This window comes from Mastomys coucha, unplaced genomic scaffold (genome assembly GCF_008632895.1).
Source record: "Mastomys coucha isolate ucsf_1 unplaced genomic scaffold, UCSF_Mcou_1 pScaffold11, whole genome shotgun sequence".
NCBI classification, from domain to species: Eukaryota; Metazoa; Chordata; class Mammalia; order Rodentia; family Muridae; genus Mastomys; species Mastomys coucha.
The window spans coordinates 31,978,163-31,989,422 of record NW_022196893.1 but is presented as its reverse complement, the minus strand read 5'-3'; the positions used below and the strand labels follow the sequence as shown (position 1 = coordinate 31,989,422).

Below are 11,260 nucleotides of genomic sequence, written 5' to 3'. Positions count from 1 at the left end.
TAAATGACTCATGTTTTGAAATCACACTGAAAACGAGAGGACTTACAGGAAAAGCAGGAATGGGCAGACCATGCCACAGGAGCGAGGGCAAACCAGGAACAACTTCTGGACCTTTATAATCAGACTCCACATAAACACATAAACACAGTAACAACCTCCATAAAAACACTGAGGAGGCCTGAACCCCGAGTCCAGGTCAGGTGGGCGGGTCCTTGACTTACTGTTCTCACTTCTCTGTTTTTGTTTTGTTATTTGAGACTTGGTAGCTCTTTGTAGCCTTGGCTGTGGATTAGGCCTTGAGTTTGAGGGATCCACCTGCCTCTGCCTCTCTATAGAAACCATTTTCATCAAAACAAAGTCTGTCAGTCATGGTGGCTCACACCTTTAATCCGAGCACTTCAGGAGGGAGTTTGAGGCCTGCCACAACTACAGAGTGAGACCCTATCTCTAAATAAATTTTTAGCAAAAAAATAAGTTTAAGCTGGGCATGGTGACACATATCTTTATTCTCAGTACCTGGAGGCAGAGGCAGGTGGATTTCTGTGAGTTCGAGGCCAGCCTGGTCTACAGTGCGAGTTCCAGGAAGCCAGGGCTACACAGAGAAACCGTGTTTCAAAAAACAAAAATAATTAAAAACCTATGTCTGGGCATGGACGCCTTGAGCTGGCAGGGTTTGGTACTTAGTGTGGACAGAGCCCTGAGTTTGATCCCTGGCACCACTTAAAACCAGCATAGGGTGCCTGCCAGCAGTCACAGCCCTCCAGACGTGGAGGCTGGAAAGTCACAAGTTCAAAGTCACTGTCGGGTCTGAACTCGGGCCACCAGGCTCACACAGCAAGTGCTTGTTCCTGCCAGCTATCTTGCTGGCCCTCATCATTTAAGTAACACTATTAACATCTGATTTTCATGTGTGTGCATTGTGTCTGTAGAGACTGGAGTGCTGGATCTCCTGAAGTTGGAGTTACAGGAAATTGTGAGCCATCCAACATGGGTGCTGCAAACCAGACCCAGTCCTCTGCAAGAGCAGCAGTTCTCCACACACATTCACACAAACTCATACTCACACATACACACTCACACATGCGCACACATATATACAAACACATTCACACATACACGTACTTACACATACACATATTCACACATACACATACACACTTACACATGCACACACATATATGTGAGTATGTGACTAGAGTAAAGTGCTGGATCCCCTGAAGTTGGAGTTATAGGAAATTGTGAGCCATCCAACATGGGTGCTGGGAACCAGACCCAGTCCTCTGCAAGAGCAGCAGTTCTCCACACACATTCACACAAACTCATACTCACACATACACACTCACACATGTGCACACATATATACAAACACATTCACATATACACGTACTCACACATACATACACATGCACATACATGTATGCACACACATTCACACATATACATACTCATACACATGTATACACATATTCATACATACATGTACTCACACATACACACACATGCACACTAACACATGCATCTTCTCATACTTGCATATACACATACACACCACACACTCACACATACATTTCCCTGTACTCACATACACTCACTCACACATACATTTCCCTGTACTCACATACACATACATCACACACACTTATATACACTCACACATATATCTCCCTATACTCACATACACACAGTACCATATACACCCTCACACACACCACACACATTGTCTGACACACTCTCACACACACCACACACACACCTACAAATGAGCTACATCCTAGCTCTTTGGGTGTTCGCCCACGTTATTTACACACTAGCCCTGCAATGTTGGTTTAATAATTCACATGAAAAGCAGGTGTGAATGGGCCATCGGGTGACTGAGCATTGCTGTCTAATGAGCTGAGCTAAGTCTCCTGGAGCCCCTTGGTAGGAGAGAGCCAGCTCCCTCAAGCTATCATAACTTGACCTCACAAATCAGTCCCAGCTCTCGGGAGGCAGGGGCAGGGGCAGGTGGTTCTCTGTGAATTCAAGGTCAGCCTAGTCCACATAGTGAGTTCCAGGACAGCCAGGGCTTTGCAGAGACCCCCCTCTCACTCCATACCACCCCCACACCCAAATAAAAAAGGGTTGGGCTGGCCTTGATACTGGAAAGCATTCCTGACAGCCCATCTCTGCTTTTTCTGTTATGTGAACAAGGATAATTCACGAGGTTCTTGTTCTCTGTGAAAAAGACCCCTCACTCTTGACCCCCTTTTGCCCCAGCTCACAGCAACTGATGTCACGTCATCCATGTGCACTGGTGCCACATCCGTGTTCTTGTGTTCCTTGTGTTCTTTGTGTTGTCTGCTCTGCTGAGAATAGCCTTTCCAGTCCCAGTCTAGTACCACTCAAATATGGCGTCCATGGAAGTCACCCCTGGCAGAAACACCAACCAATCCCCTCTGCTGTCTTTCTGATCCTGGGGTGCTCAGACCTATGAGGCATGGTAGGGTGAGCCCTGTGAAGCTGGTCCTGCTCTGCTCTGTCCCCAGCCTGTCTAGCACAGCTCCTGGCAAAGCACGTGGGCCACAGTGCTGACAGTTTCACTTATGCCCTTCTCATCTCCCCCTCCCTGTTTGTTCTCTGCCTCTCCCTCCTTTGCTCCCTCCCCTGTCTGCCCCGACCCCGGTGTGGTTTTGTTTTTGTTTTTGTTTTTTTTGAAGATTTATTTATTATATGTCAGTGCACTGTAGCTGTCTTCAGACACACCAGAAGAGGCAGTCATCTTATTACAGATGGTTGTGAGCCAGCATGTGGTTGTTGGGATTTGAACTCAGGACCAGGACCTTTGGAAGAACAGTCAGTGCTCTTAGCCGCTGAGCCATCTCTCCAGGCCCCTCTGTGTGGTTTTATTTTCTTTTGAGATAGGGTCTCTCTCCAGCCTGGCTGGAACTCATTGTACACCCATACCTCCAGCTCCTGAGGACTGTGACACACACACATCAATTCTGTCTCTCTCTCTGTCTCTCTGACTCTCGCTTACTCGCTCGCTCGCTCTCTGCACTCAGTGTGCCCCTCACAGTGCTATAATCCTCCTGTCACGGGCACAGCCCTACAACTAGATATTGTCACCTCCCATCAGCTTCTGAAGTGACCGATGCAGGTGGGCTTGGTGATTCCTCCTTATCCAAGGGCGCACAGCTGGTAAAGGACCGGGATCATATTTGAAAGTCAGTCAGTTCAGGCTCGAAAGCCTCTGTTATTTTATTTGCATGAGACAGGATCTCCCTGTACAGCTCAGGCTAGCCTGGAACTCTATATAGTACAGGAGGACCTTGAACAATCTTTCTCGGGGATTATAGACATGTCACCACACCTAGCAAAAACTAAACCCCTTGCCTGTTTTTATAAATATGTAGTCTCATTCTATATCCCTGGCTAGCCTGGAACTCTCTATATAGACTAGGCTGGTCTTGAACTCTGAAATCTACCTGCCTCTGCCTCCTGAATGCTGGGATTAAAGGCATATGCCACCACCCCCAAGCCAAACTTTTATTTAGTTGTTTTTTGAAACAAGGTCTCACTAAGTGGATCTGGTTGTCCTGGAACTCATTCTATAGCCAGGGTGGCCTTGAACTCAGATCTGCCTCTGCCTCCCAAGTGCTAGGAATAAAGGTGTTTATCACTACCCTTTTATTATTATTATTATTTTCAAGACAAGGTTTATCTGTATAGCCCTGGCTGTCCTGGAACTCTGTAGACCAGGCTGGCCTCAAACTCAGATATCCGCCTGTTTCTGCCTCCCAAGTGCTGGGATTAAAGGTGTGTGCTACCACTGCCCGGCCCAAGCCCCTATTTTTAACCATTGTATTGGGCAGAGGGAAATTTATAAAAATGTTGTCTTTTGCAAATAGTTTGCTTTCATCTGATTTCCAGGATTTTCTGCTTGGAGTTCCTGTAAACACTAGTCAATGAATTTCTATCTGTATTTTATGAATATGAGTGTTTTCCCTGCATGTGTCTTTGTGTACATGTGTACCTGGTGGACATCAGATCCTCTCAAACTGGAGTTACAAATTATGAACAGCCACCATGTGGGTGCTGGAGATAAAATCTGGGTACTCAGGAAGAGTACTAGCCTGTGCTCTAACCATTGAGCCACTCTCCAAGATGGTGTAGTGACAAAATGCCAAAGTCAAAGGGTTCACTGACCCTTTCCTTTCCCCCTTCCTCAACTTCCCAGAATTGATGACCACACCGGATTTTCAGGCCCCTGAGACCCTGTCCCCACAAGCCGAAGAGGCCAGCACAGCGCTCATTGCAGGTAACAAAGCCAGTGTACCAATTCAAGGGGTCTCAGAGCTGAGACCTCTTGCTCCAGAGACAGCTAAGAATTTCCCCATACAGAAAAAAACCACCTTGGGGTAACTGGGTTCATTCTGGCATGTAGGTCTGACACATGCAGAGCTGTAAAAGACGCAGAGGAAAGGACCATGAGTGATAGGCTGGGAGTGACCGTGCACAGGCACTGGTGCATGTGGCCGCTCAGCTGGGGTGTGTGGGTTGGGAGGAGGGTATATGTGGCTTGTTGAGTGGGTGAGGAAGAGCGGGGAGAACCAGAGAGGCTCTCAGGAAGCTATGTATTTAAAACACCCTTCCTGTTGGCATGAGCTATTTATTCCCCTCCTGGTTTCTAGCATGATCATCAGAAACTAGTTTGGGAGGAAGTTGAATTTTGTCATAAATCAAAACAGCATGTCTATAGATAAGTACCAAGAGCCTCTGGATGCTGTGCCCTGGACAAGCTGTGTTTGAGGGGCACCCCACTAGGAAGTGATGACCTAATTCAGATGGCCCCGTAAAATACTAAAACATGTCTCTCTCTCCCTTCCAAGTTGTTATCACCGTGGTGTTCCTTACCCTGCTCTCAGTGGTGACCCTGATCTTCTTTTACCTGTACAAGAACAAAGGCAGCTACGTCACCTATGAGCCTGCAGAAGGGGAGCCCAGCGCCATCCTCCAGATGGAGACTGACTCAGCCAAGGGCAGAGAGAAGGAAGAGTACTTCATCTAGTGATCCCCAGGTTGGAGGGGCCAATTCCTGGTTCCAACACTAAGACACTGCCTCTGTAGTTAGGGAACGTTTGCTCTAAAGCCAGTGAGTGGCACTGAGTGATACAGGCACATCCACTCACCTCCCAGGACATGGCCCCCAGTACCAGCATCACCAATTCCAGGGTCCAGAGACACGGAGAAAGCTGCTAAGACACTAGGCCTTGGTAAGGACAGTGCTCACAACCGGCCAACAAAGTGGGGCCATGCCTGAGTTGGAAGTGAGGTCACAGGCTGGTCCATTGTCCCCTCCCTAGTTGACTAGCAATAGCCCCAGTGTAGCTATCCAGCCCCAGGAGGCTGGACACCACAGGCAGGGGTCAGGCCGGGGAGATAATTCTGAGAATGTTACTGCCTTTGTTTGATCTGAGCCCCACTGTTCCCCCATCAAACCTCAAACACTGTTTTTATCCAAATTAAACTTATTTTTCCTTGTTTTCCTTAAGCTTTTTACAGCATTTTCTCTTGCTTATTTAACTCTTCTGCATGTGTTGTCTCAATAAGAATTTGTAATGGAAGTTCTACAGTTCTCAGAACTATTCAGGAGCTGGAAATGAGGACAACCCAGGAGGTTTGTCCCAAACAGACATCGCCAGGAACACAAAAGCCAAGCTTTTGATATGCAGCTTCTTCCCTGCCTGTCATTTTTAATTTTCCTAGGACAGTTTGCACTGAGAACTGCTGTTAGTAAGTGGGTTTGCTCTTAATCCTGGCAAGGGCCGCAATCTCCCAGATCCCTGTGTGTACATATAGACAGAGCCAAGAAAGACCTGGCATTCGATCCCATCTGTAAAGCTCTTTTCTTTTTTTTACCTTTGAGACAGGGTTTCCTCTGTGTAGCCCTGGTTGTCCTGGAACTAGCTCTGTAGACCAGGCTGGCCTCTTAACTCACAGATCTGCTTGCCTCTGCCTCCTGAGTACTGGATTACAGCAGTGTGCGGGCCACCACCACCAGCATCATGAGTCCAGAATCATGTCTGCTGGACCTCATGAGAGCAGTCAAGCCTAGCCTGACACACTAGCATTTACTTCAAAGACGTAATAAAGAAACAGCAATGGGAACACAAACTGATTTCTGGGTGGGTGTAAAAGACCTGACATATGAAGGAAGCCACATGAGCACATGCTAAGTAAAGAATGCTGGAGTGAGGTGTAATGCAACTTCATCACTTTATTCAAATCTTCAAAATAGTCTTTATTCTACATTTTTAGTATAAAAAATCCACAAGTTAAGTGCACCACAGTGTAGAGAGACATACAACGCTGAACTTCCATAACAGTCGATGGTACAGTCAAACATCACATGTACAGAACACAAGATTTAGATGAACTGAAATATCAGATAAAATAAAATAAAATCCAATCTCAGAAAACAAATCAAAATATTAAGGATCCCTGAAATATTAATCCTAATGAGATCTCACTGGACTCTGTCAAGTCATAGTGAGGCATTCACGTGACCCTAACACACCTCAGGAAACTCCTGGGAGTGGCTGCAGGTGGCCCTCGGAAGCAATAGTTAGTTTTTTATCTAAACTCCCTTAATTAGGCTTTAAAGCCAAGCTTTTGATATGCAGCTTCTTCCCTGCCTGTCATTTTTAATTTTCCTAGGACAGTTTGCACTGAGAACTGCTGTTTAAGTTCAGGTTTCTGGCACCACAGCTAGTCTGGGTTCGTGGTGATGCAGAGATGGTTTATGAGCGAGTCCCTAAGGGACCCTTCACCTTGCCTGGAGATTTACAAAACCCAAAGAAATGGAGTCTGTGCTCCGGACACATGGGGCTTCAGAGGATCCTTATGAAAGATGAATTAAAAAAATGTCAAGTGGGACAGGTGCAGGGAGACAAGGGGCTGAGTCTGACTGGCTTTCGGTCCTGCACCACTGATTCCATGGACATCAATGGGAGGGGTGGAGGGCAGGCGGGGCAGAGGATGGGAAAGAAAAGGCAGACAGCTAATGCGTTTCATTTAACAAGTAAGATAAATCAAAGACCTAAGGAGATTAAAGACCAATCAGAATAATTTGGCAACTTTAATTCTTAGGAAGATCAAAGTTCCCTCCGAACCTAATTTGATGTTTTATTACTAGAAGCAGAGACCAGCATGGCACAGCATCACTCCAGAGGAATTAAGGAAGAGCCTTGGGCTGCTTCACTCACATTCATTTGAAGAATGGACACCTCCCTACCCGAGAATGCTTTAGGGAGGGACTGCTACCCTTACATGGTTCCTTATTAAATTTGAAAAGTGCCTCAAAGTTTGGACACCAGAAAGACACCCCAAAAACATGTGTCTAAACTGCAACTTCAGGTTAATATGACTAAAGCAGTTACATCGTGAGAAGTGCTGAAGGTGTGTGATGTCTTCCCCGGCACAGGAGTGCCATGGCTCCTCACCAAATGGTGTAGCCGCCATCTGAGCCACCCATGAAGAAGTTCCCCTTGCGCTGAGTTACAAGGACGTTGGCTCCCTGCATGACTGCGAGCTGAGCAGCATTGGGAGGGCATCCAGGAGGTGGAGGCTAGAAGGAAAGGACAAGGTACAGTGGGCACAGGGGAAGAACACAGGGGAAGCAGATGCTGCCTAAGAAGGTGGCAATGTGCCAACTAGTAACTTTCTTTTCTGCAGGCAGTGAGGCAGTGGGGTGGGTCAACCCAGAGTCTCAATGAGTAACTCTCACTTGACTGATTCATGCTATGTAGCCCAGGGTGACATTAAACTCAAAAGGAAGTCTCCTGCCTCAGTCTTCCCACTGTTAAGATTATAACATGTACTAATACCAAGCAACCAGCATTTTAAGGAGCTAAGTCTGCAACAGCCTAAGTTCTAGAGGAAGCCTACCCTCTCTGAATACAGGACACAAAGAGGAAAGGAAATCTGTCATTCACCTAACGTGTTCTAGCTCTAAGATGCAGCCTGTGAATACCAGATCCCATCCTTCTCAGGGGAGAGCCACTCCCACCCCACAGGATCTCTTGAGGATGTAGGGTTTTATTTACCAGGGAGGCAGAAAGCCCTTTGTACATGCTAAGCAAATGCTCTACCACTGGGCTACATCTCCAGCAACTCCAGATTTTTAACATACAACACTGTTTTTTCCCCGAGACAGGGTTTCTCTGTGTAGCTCTAGCTGTCTAGCTGTCCTGGAACTCACTCTGTAGACCAGGCTGGCCTCAAACTCAGAAATCCGCCTGCCTCTGCCTCCCAAGTGCTGGGATTAAAGGCGTGCGCTACCACTGCCAGGCTAACATACAACACTGTTAAAAGCCAATAATGATACCATTCCCATCTCACTCTAGAATGCAACATCTGAGAAGATAGCCTTTGCTAGAACCCCATACACAGTATCACTGAGCAGGAGGACCTGGAAATTACAAGCCACTTACTAGGGACTGTGCATTCTACTTTCTTCATCACCTGGGTTCCTAGTACATTCCTCCCTCACAGCAAATATTAAATACTTATGAACTCCGCAAGCAGCACCCCTGGACCAGTTCACTGTGCCCGAACAACTGAAAAAGAAGCTAGCAGTCTTTTTAAATGTATAGACAAGGTTTCTCTGTGTGGCCCTGACTGTCTTGGAACTCACTCTGTAGACCAGGCTGGCCTCAGACTAGAGGTCCCCTGTCTCTGCCCCTAAGTACTAGGATCAAAGGCGGATGCCACTATCCCCTGGCTAGCTACTAGTATTTTAATAAGACAAGAAAACAAATCAATCTGATTAACTTTAAAACCGAAGACCGTGTCCAATGCCCTGACTGGCTCAGCTACATTTCTGCTCAGAGGGCAGCAGCTGTGCCAACCCTGACCACTACTACCCAGGGATGGTTGGAGAATGAATATGAAGTCACTTCAGACTGTTCAAGTATACAAGGGCTGATTACGCATTAATCCTGGTTATGCATACTCACAGGAATGTTGCCAGCGGTGGCGCCTGCTCCAAATCTGGCACCTGCATCATACCCTCCTTCCACCAGCACTGCTGAACCAGGTGGATAGATGGGACCAACTGGATAATAAGCCATGGGGATTGTGGAGCCTAAAGGCCCAACAGCCACAGACTGCGCCATAGGCAGATACAATGAGGCGCCAGGAAATGCAGCTGACATGGTAGGGACTGTGGCAGCCCCCGGATGAACAAAGCTTGGACGATAGAGCTAAAAGAAGCAGAAGAGAAAGCAAAACATTATTTTTGTGACATTCCTATTTGAAATCTCTTTCTTATGGGGGGTGGGGGTGGGGCTCGAGACAGGGTTTCTCTGTGTAGCCCTGGCTGTCCTGGAATTCACTCTGTAGACCAGGCTGGCCTTGAAGCCTGTCTCTGCCTCCCAAGTGCTGGGATTAAAGGCATGCGCCACCACCCAGCTCATTCTTAGTTCTTGTGTGTGCAGATTACACACTGGCACACAGTCTTCTGGGACATTTTCGTCCACAGCTACTGTTGGGCTCAAGGGACCCAAACTCAGCATGTGTCAAATAACATAATCAGATAATGCATTCAATTCCAATGGTAATTTCAACCTATGTTTTAGATGACTCACAGAGCATCCTTCTGCTTGTTAAGTCGGATTTGAAGACTTATCTAGGGGGTCAAAGAGTGTTCTCAACTAGTTAAAAGTCTAGCCAACTACAGTACCTCTGAGTAGGCAGGTGGAGCATCAGTATAGGGTGGAGCCTGAGGAAGATGTAAAGCCTGAGGATATACTGGATTCCCAGGAGGTTGCACAGGGTAGGTAGGCTGTGTTGGATATTGACCTGGAATTCGAAAGGGGGAGAGATGTTGTCTATCAAATTGGAGGGGGGGGGTGGCAAACAGGAAAGATGTTCAGTGGTTAAGACAAAGTGCTGCTCTTCCTGAGGACCCTGCTCTATTCCCAGCACCCACATATGACACAACCTCCTTTCAACTCTAGCTTCTGTGTTCACATTCACAGACACTTCCATAGACACTGGCTGAGGCAAGCACACTCAAAGTAATAAAACCAAGTTTGTAAACAGAGCTACCAAGTGGGGCAAGGTGCATAGGGTAGTTAACCTGGTGGGAGCCACCAAGCAGAGGAGCTGCAAACAGATTGCCACACAGAGCCTTATGCCTCAGAGCCAGGAAAATCAGGATTGTCACAGCGGAAGGAAGGCGCTGTGCCCGCGAGCATACTGAAGGATGGCGGCCGAATCCAGTCTAACTTGGCCATGTTCCCTCCCAAGCAGAGGACAGGTCTGAGGACCCGGTCCCAGGGTCTGGACTGCTGGCGTCTCAGGGGACGTCTGCTCTGGGCTGTACCCAGCCCAGACTCCGTGGAAGCCGCGGTTCTGCGCGTTTACCTCCCGGGTTCCTACTCAAGGTCGACTTCCAGAGAGTGAGTGGAAGTTAGCCATGAGAAGGGCGGCTGGGGGTGGGGTGGGGACGCGACCACGTTCTGACAAACATTAGGCCACGCACAGGGACGGCCACCGGCCCCGGCCCCGAGGAGGAGGCGCGAGGAGCCCAAGGCAGGCGGGAACGGGCCCTCGGGGCCGGGGCGCTGCGGCGGAGCCCGGGCCGGGGCCGGCACCGCACTGGTTAAGGCCGGCCGCGGCCCGGTGTTCCGAGGCGCGGCGCCCCGCCTCTGCCGGCCCTCCATTGGCCTGCCCAGATCCCTGCTCTACCTCCCCATTCGCTGCAGCGGGTGTCCCTCACAGACACCCCCGCCACCCCACACACAGGAGCCCGCGGCTCCAAACTGCGCCACAGAGCTTACGGGGCCGGGCCGGGGCCGGGCCGGGGGCTGGGACAGGGCCGGGGCGAGCCGGGGCCGAGCGGCTGCGGTGGGGGGGGGAGGGGCGGCCGCGTCAGGGGCGGCCCGCTGAGGAGGGCGGCACAGACCGCCCCGAGCCCGTCGCCCCCGGGCCCGCTCGACCCGAGCCCGCCCGCCTCCCCGACGGCCCCCGCCGCTCCTCGGCCTTGCCTTTGCTGTTCATGGTGGCTCTGAGTCCGCTTCCACTCGGCGTCGCGGACGGTTATTTTTCTCGTCCTCTTCCTGTTCGGAATCACTTCCGTGTCACGTGACGTTCGTCCACTCTGCGTCAGTCGTTGCCCGAGTGCACTGCCGCCGGAAACCCCGCCCCCTCGCAGGCCCGCCAGTCGCTGCACGAAGGGCGCTCGCCGCCCCTCCCTCCTCGGATGCCCCGCCCTCCC

At 49.4% G+C, this 11,260-nt stretch overlaps 2 protein-coding genes across 3 annotated transcripts in view; one reads left to right on the top strand and one right to left on the bottom strand.

The window, feature by feature from the left end:
• Smagp (small cell adhesion glycoprotein) overlaps positions 1 to 5,540 on the top strand; it is a 15,409-nt gene extending 9,869 nt beyond the window's left edge. For both annotated transcript variants that reach the window (XM_031356044.1, XM_031356051.1), the window contains exons 3-4: positions 4,217 to 4,297; positions 4,869 to 5,540. In XM_031356044.1, coding sequence (XP_031211904.1) covers positions 4,217 to 4,297; positions 4,869 to 5,047 — 260 coding nt within the window. In that variant the 3' untranslated portion in view covers positions 5,048 to 5,540. The remainder of the gene's footprint in view (positions 1 to 4,216; positions 4,298 to 4,868) is intronic.
• Positions 5,541 to 6,231: 691 nt separating this feature from the next.
• Positions 6,232 to 11,176, bottom strand: Dazap2 (DAZ associated protein 2). Its single transcript, XM_031356035.1, has 4 exons — positions 11,031 to 11,176; positions 9,722 to 9,840; positions 8,997 to 9,242; positions 6,232 to 7,606 (listed from the first exon to the last, which is right to left on the bottom strand). Exons 1-4 carry the CDS (start codon positions 11,041 to 11,043, stop codon positions 7,478 to 7,480), a joined length of 507 nt encoding a protein of 168 aa, XP_031211895.1. The 5' UTR covers positions 11,044 to 11,176; the 3' UTR covers positions 6,232 to 7,477.
• Between the last annotated feature and the right edge of the window lie 84 nt (positions 11,177 to 11,260).

What these genes read in the sequence shown, in the direction of transcription:
- Dazap2 (XM_031356035.1), bottom strand. An exon ending in CTCCACCTGCCTACTCAGAG is followed by an intron (nt 9,243 to 9,721) that starts GTACTGTAGTTG and finishes TGCTTCTTTTAG; the next exon opens with CTCTATCGTCCAAGCTTTGT. An exon ending in CCACCGCTGGCAACATTCCT is followed by an intron (nt 7,607 to 8,996) that starts GTGAGTATGCAT and finishes CTTTCCTTCTAG; the next exon opens with CCTCCACCTCCTGGATGCCC.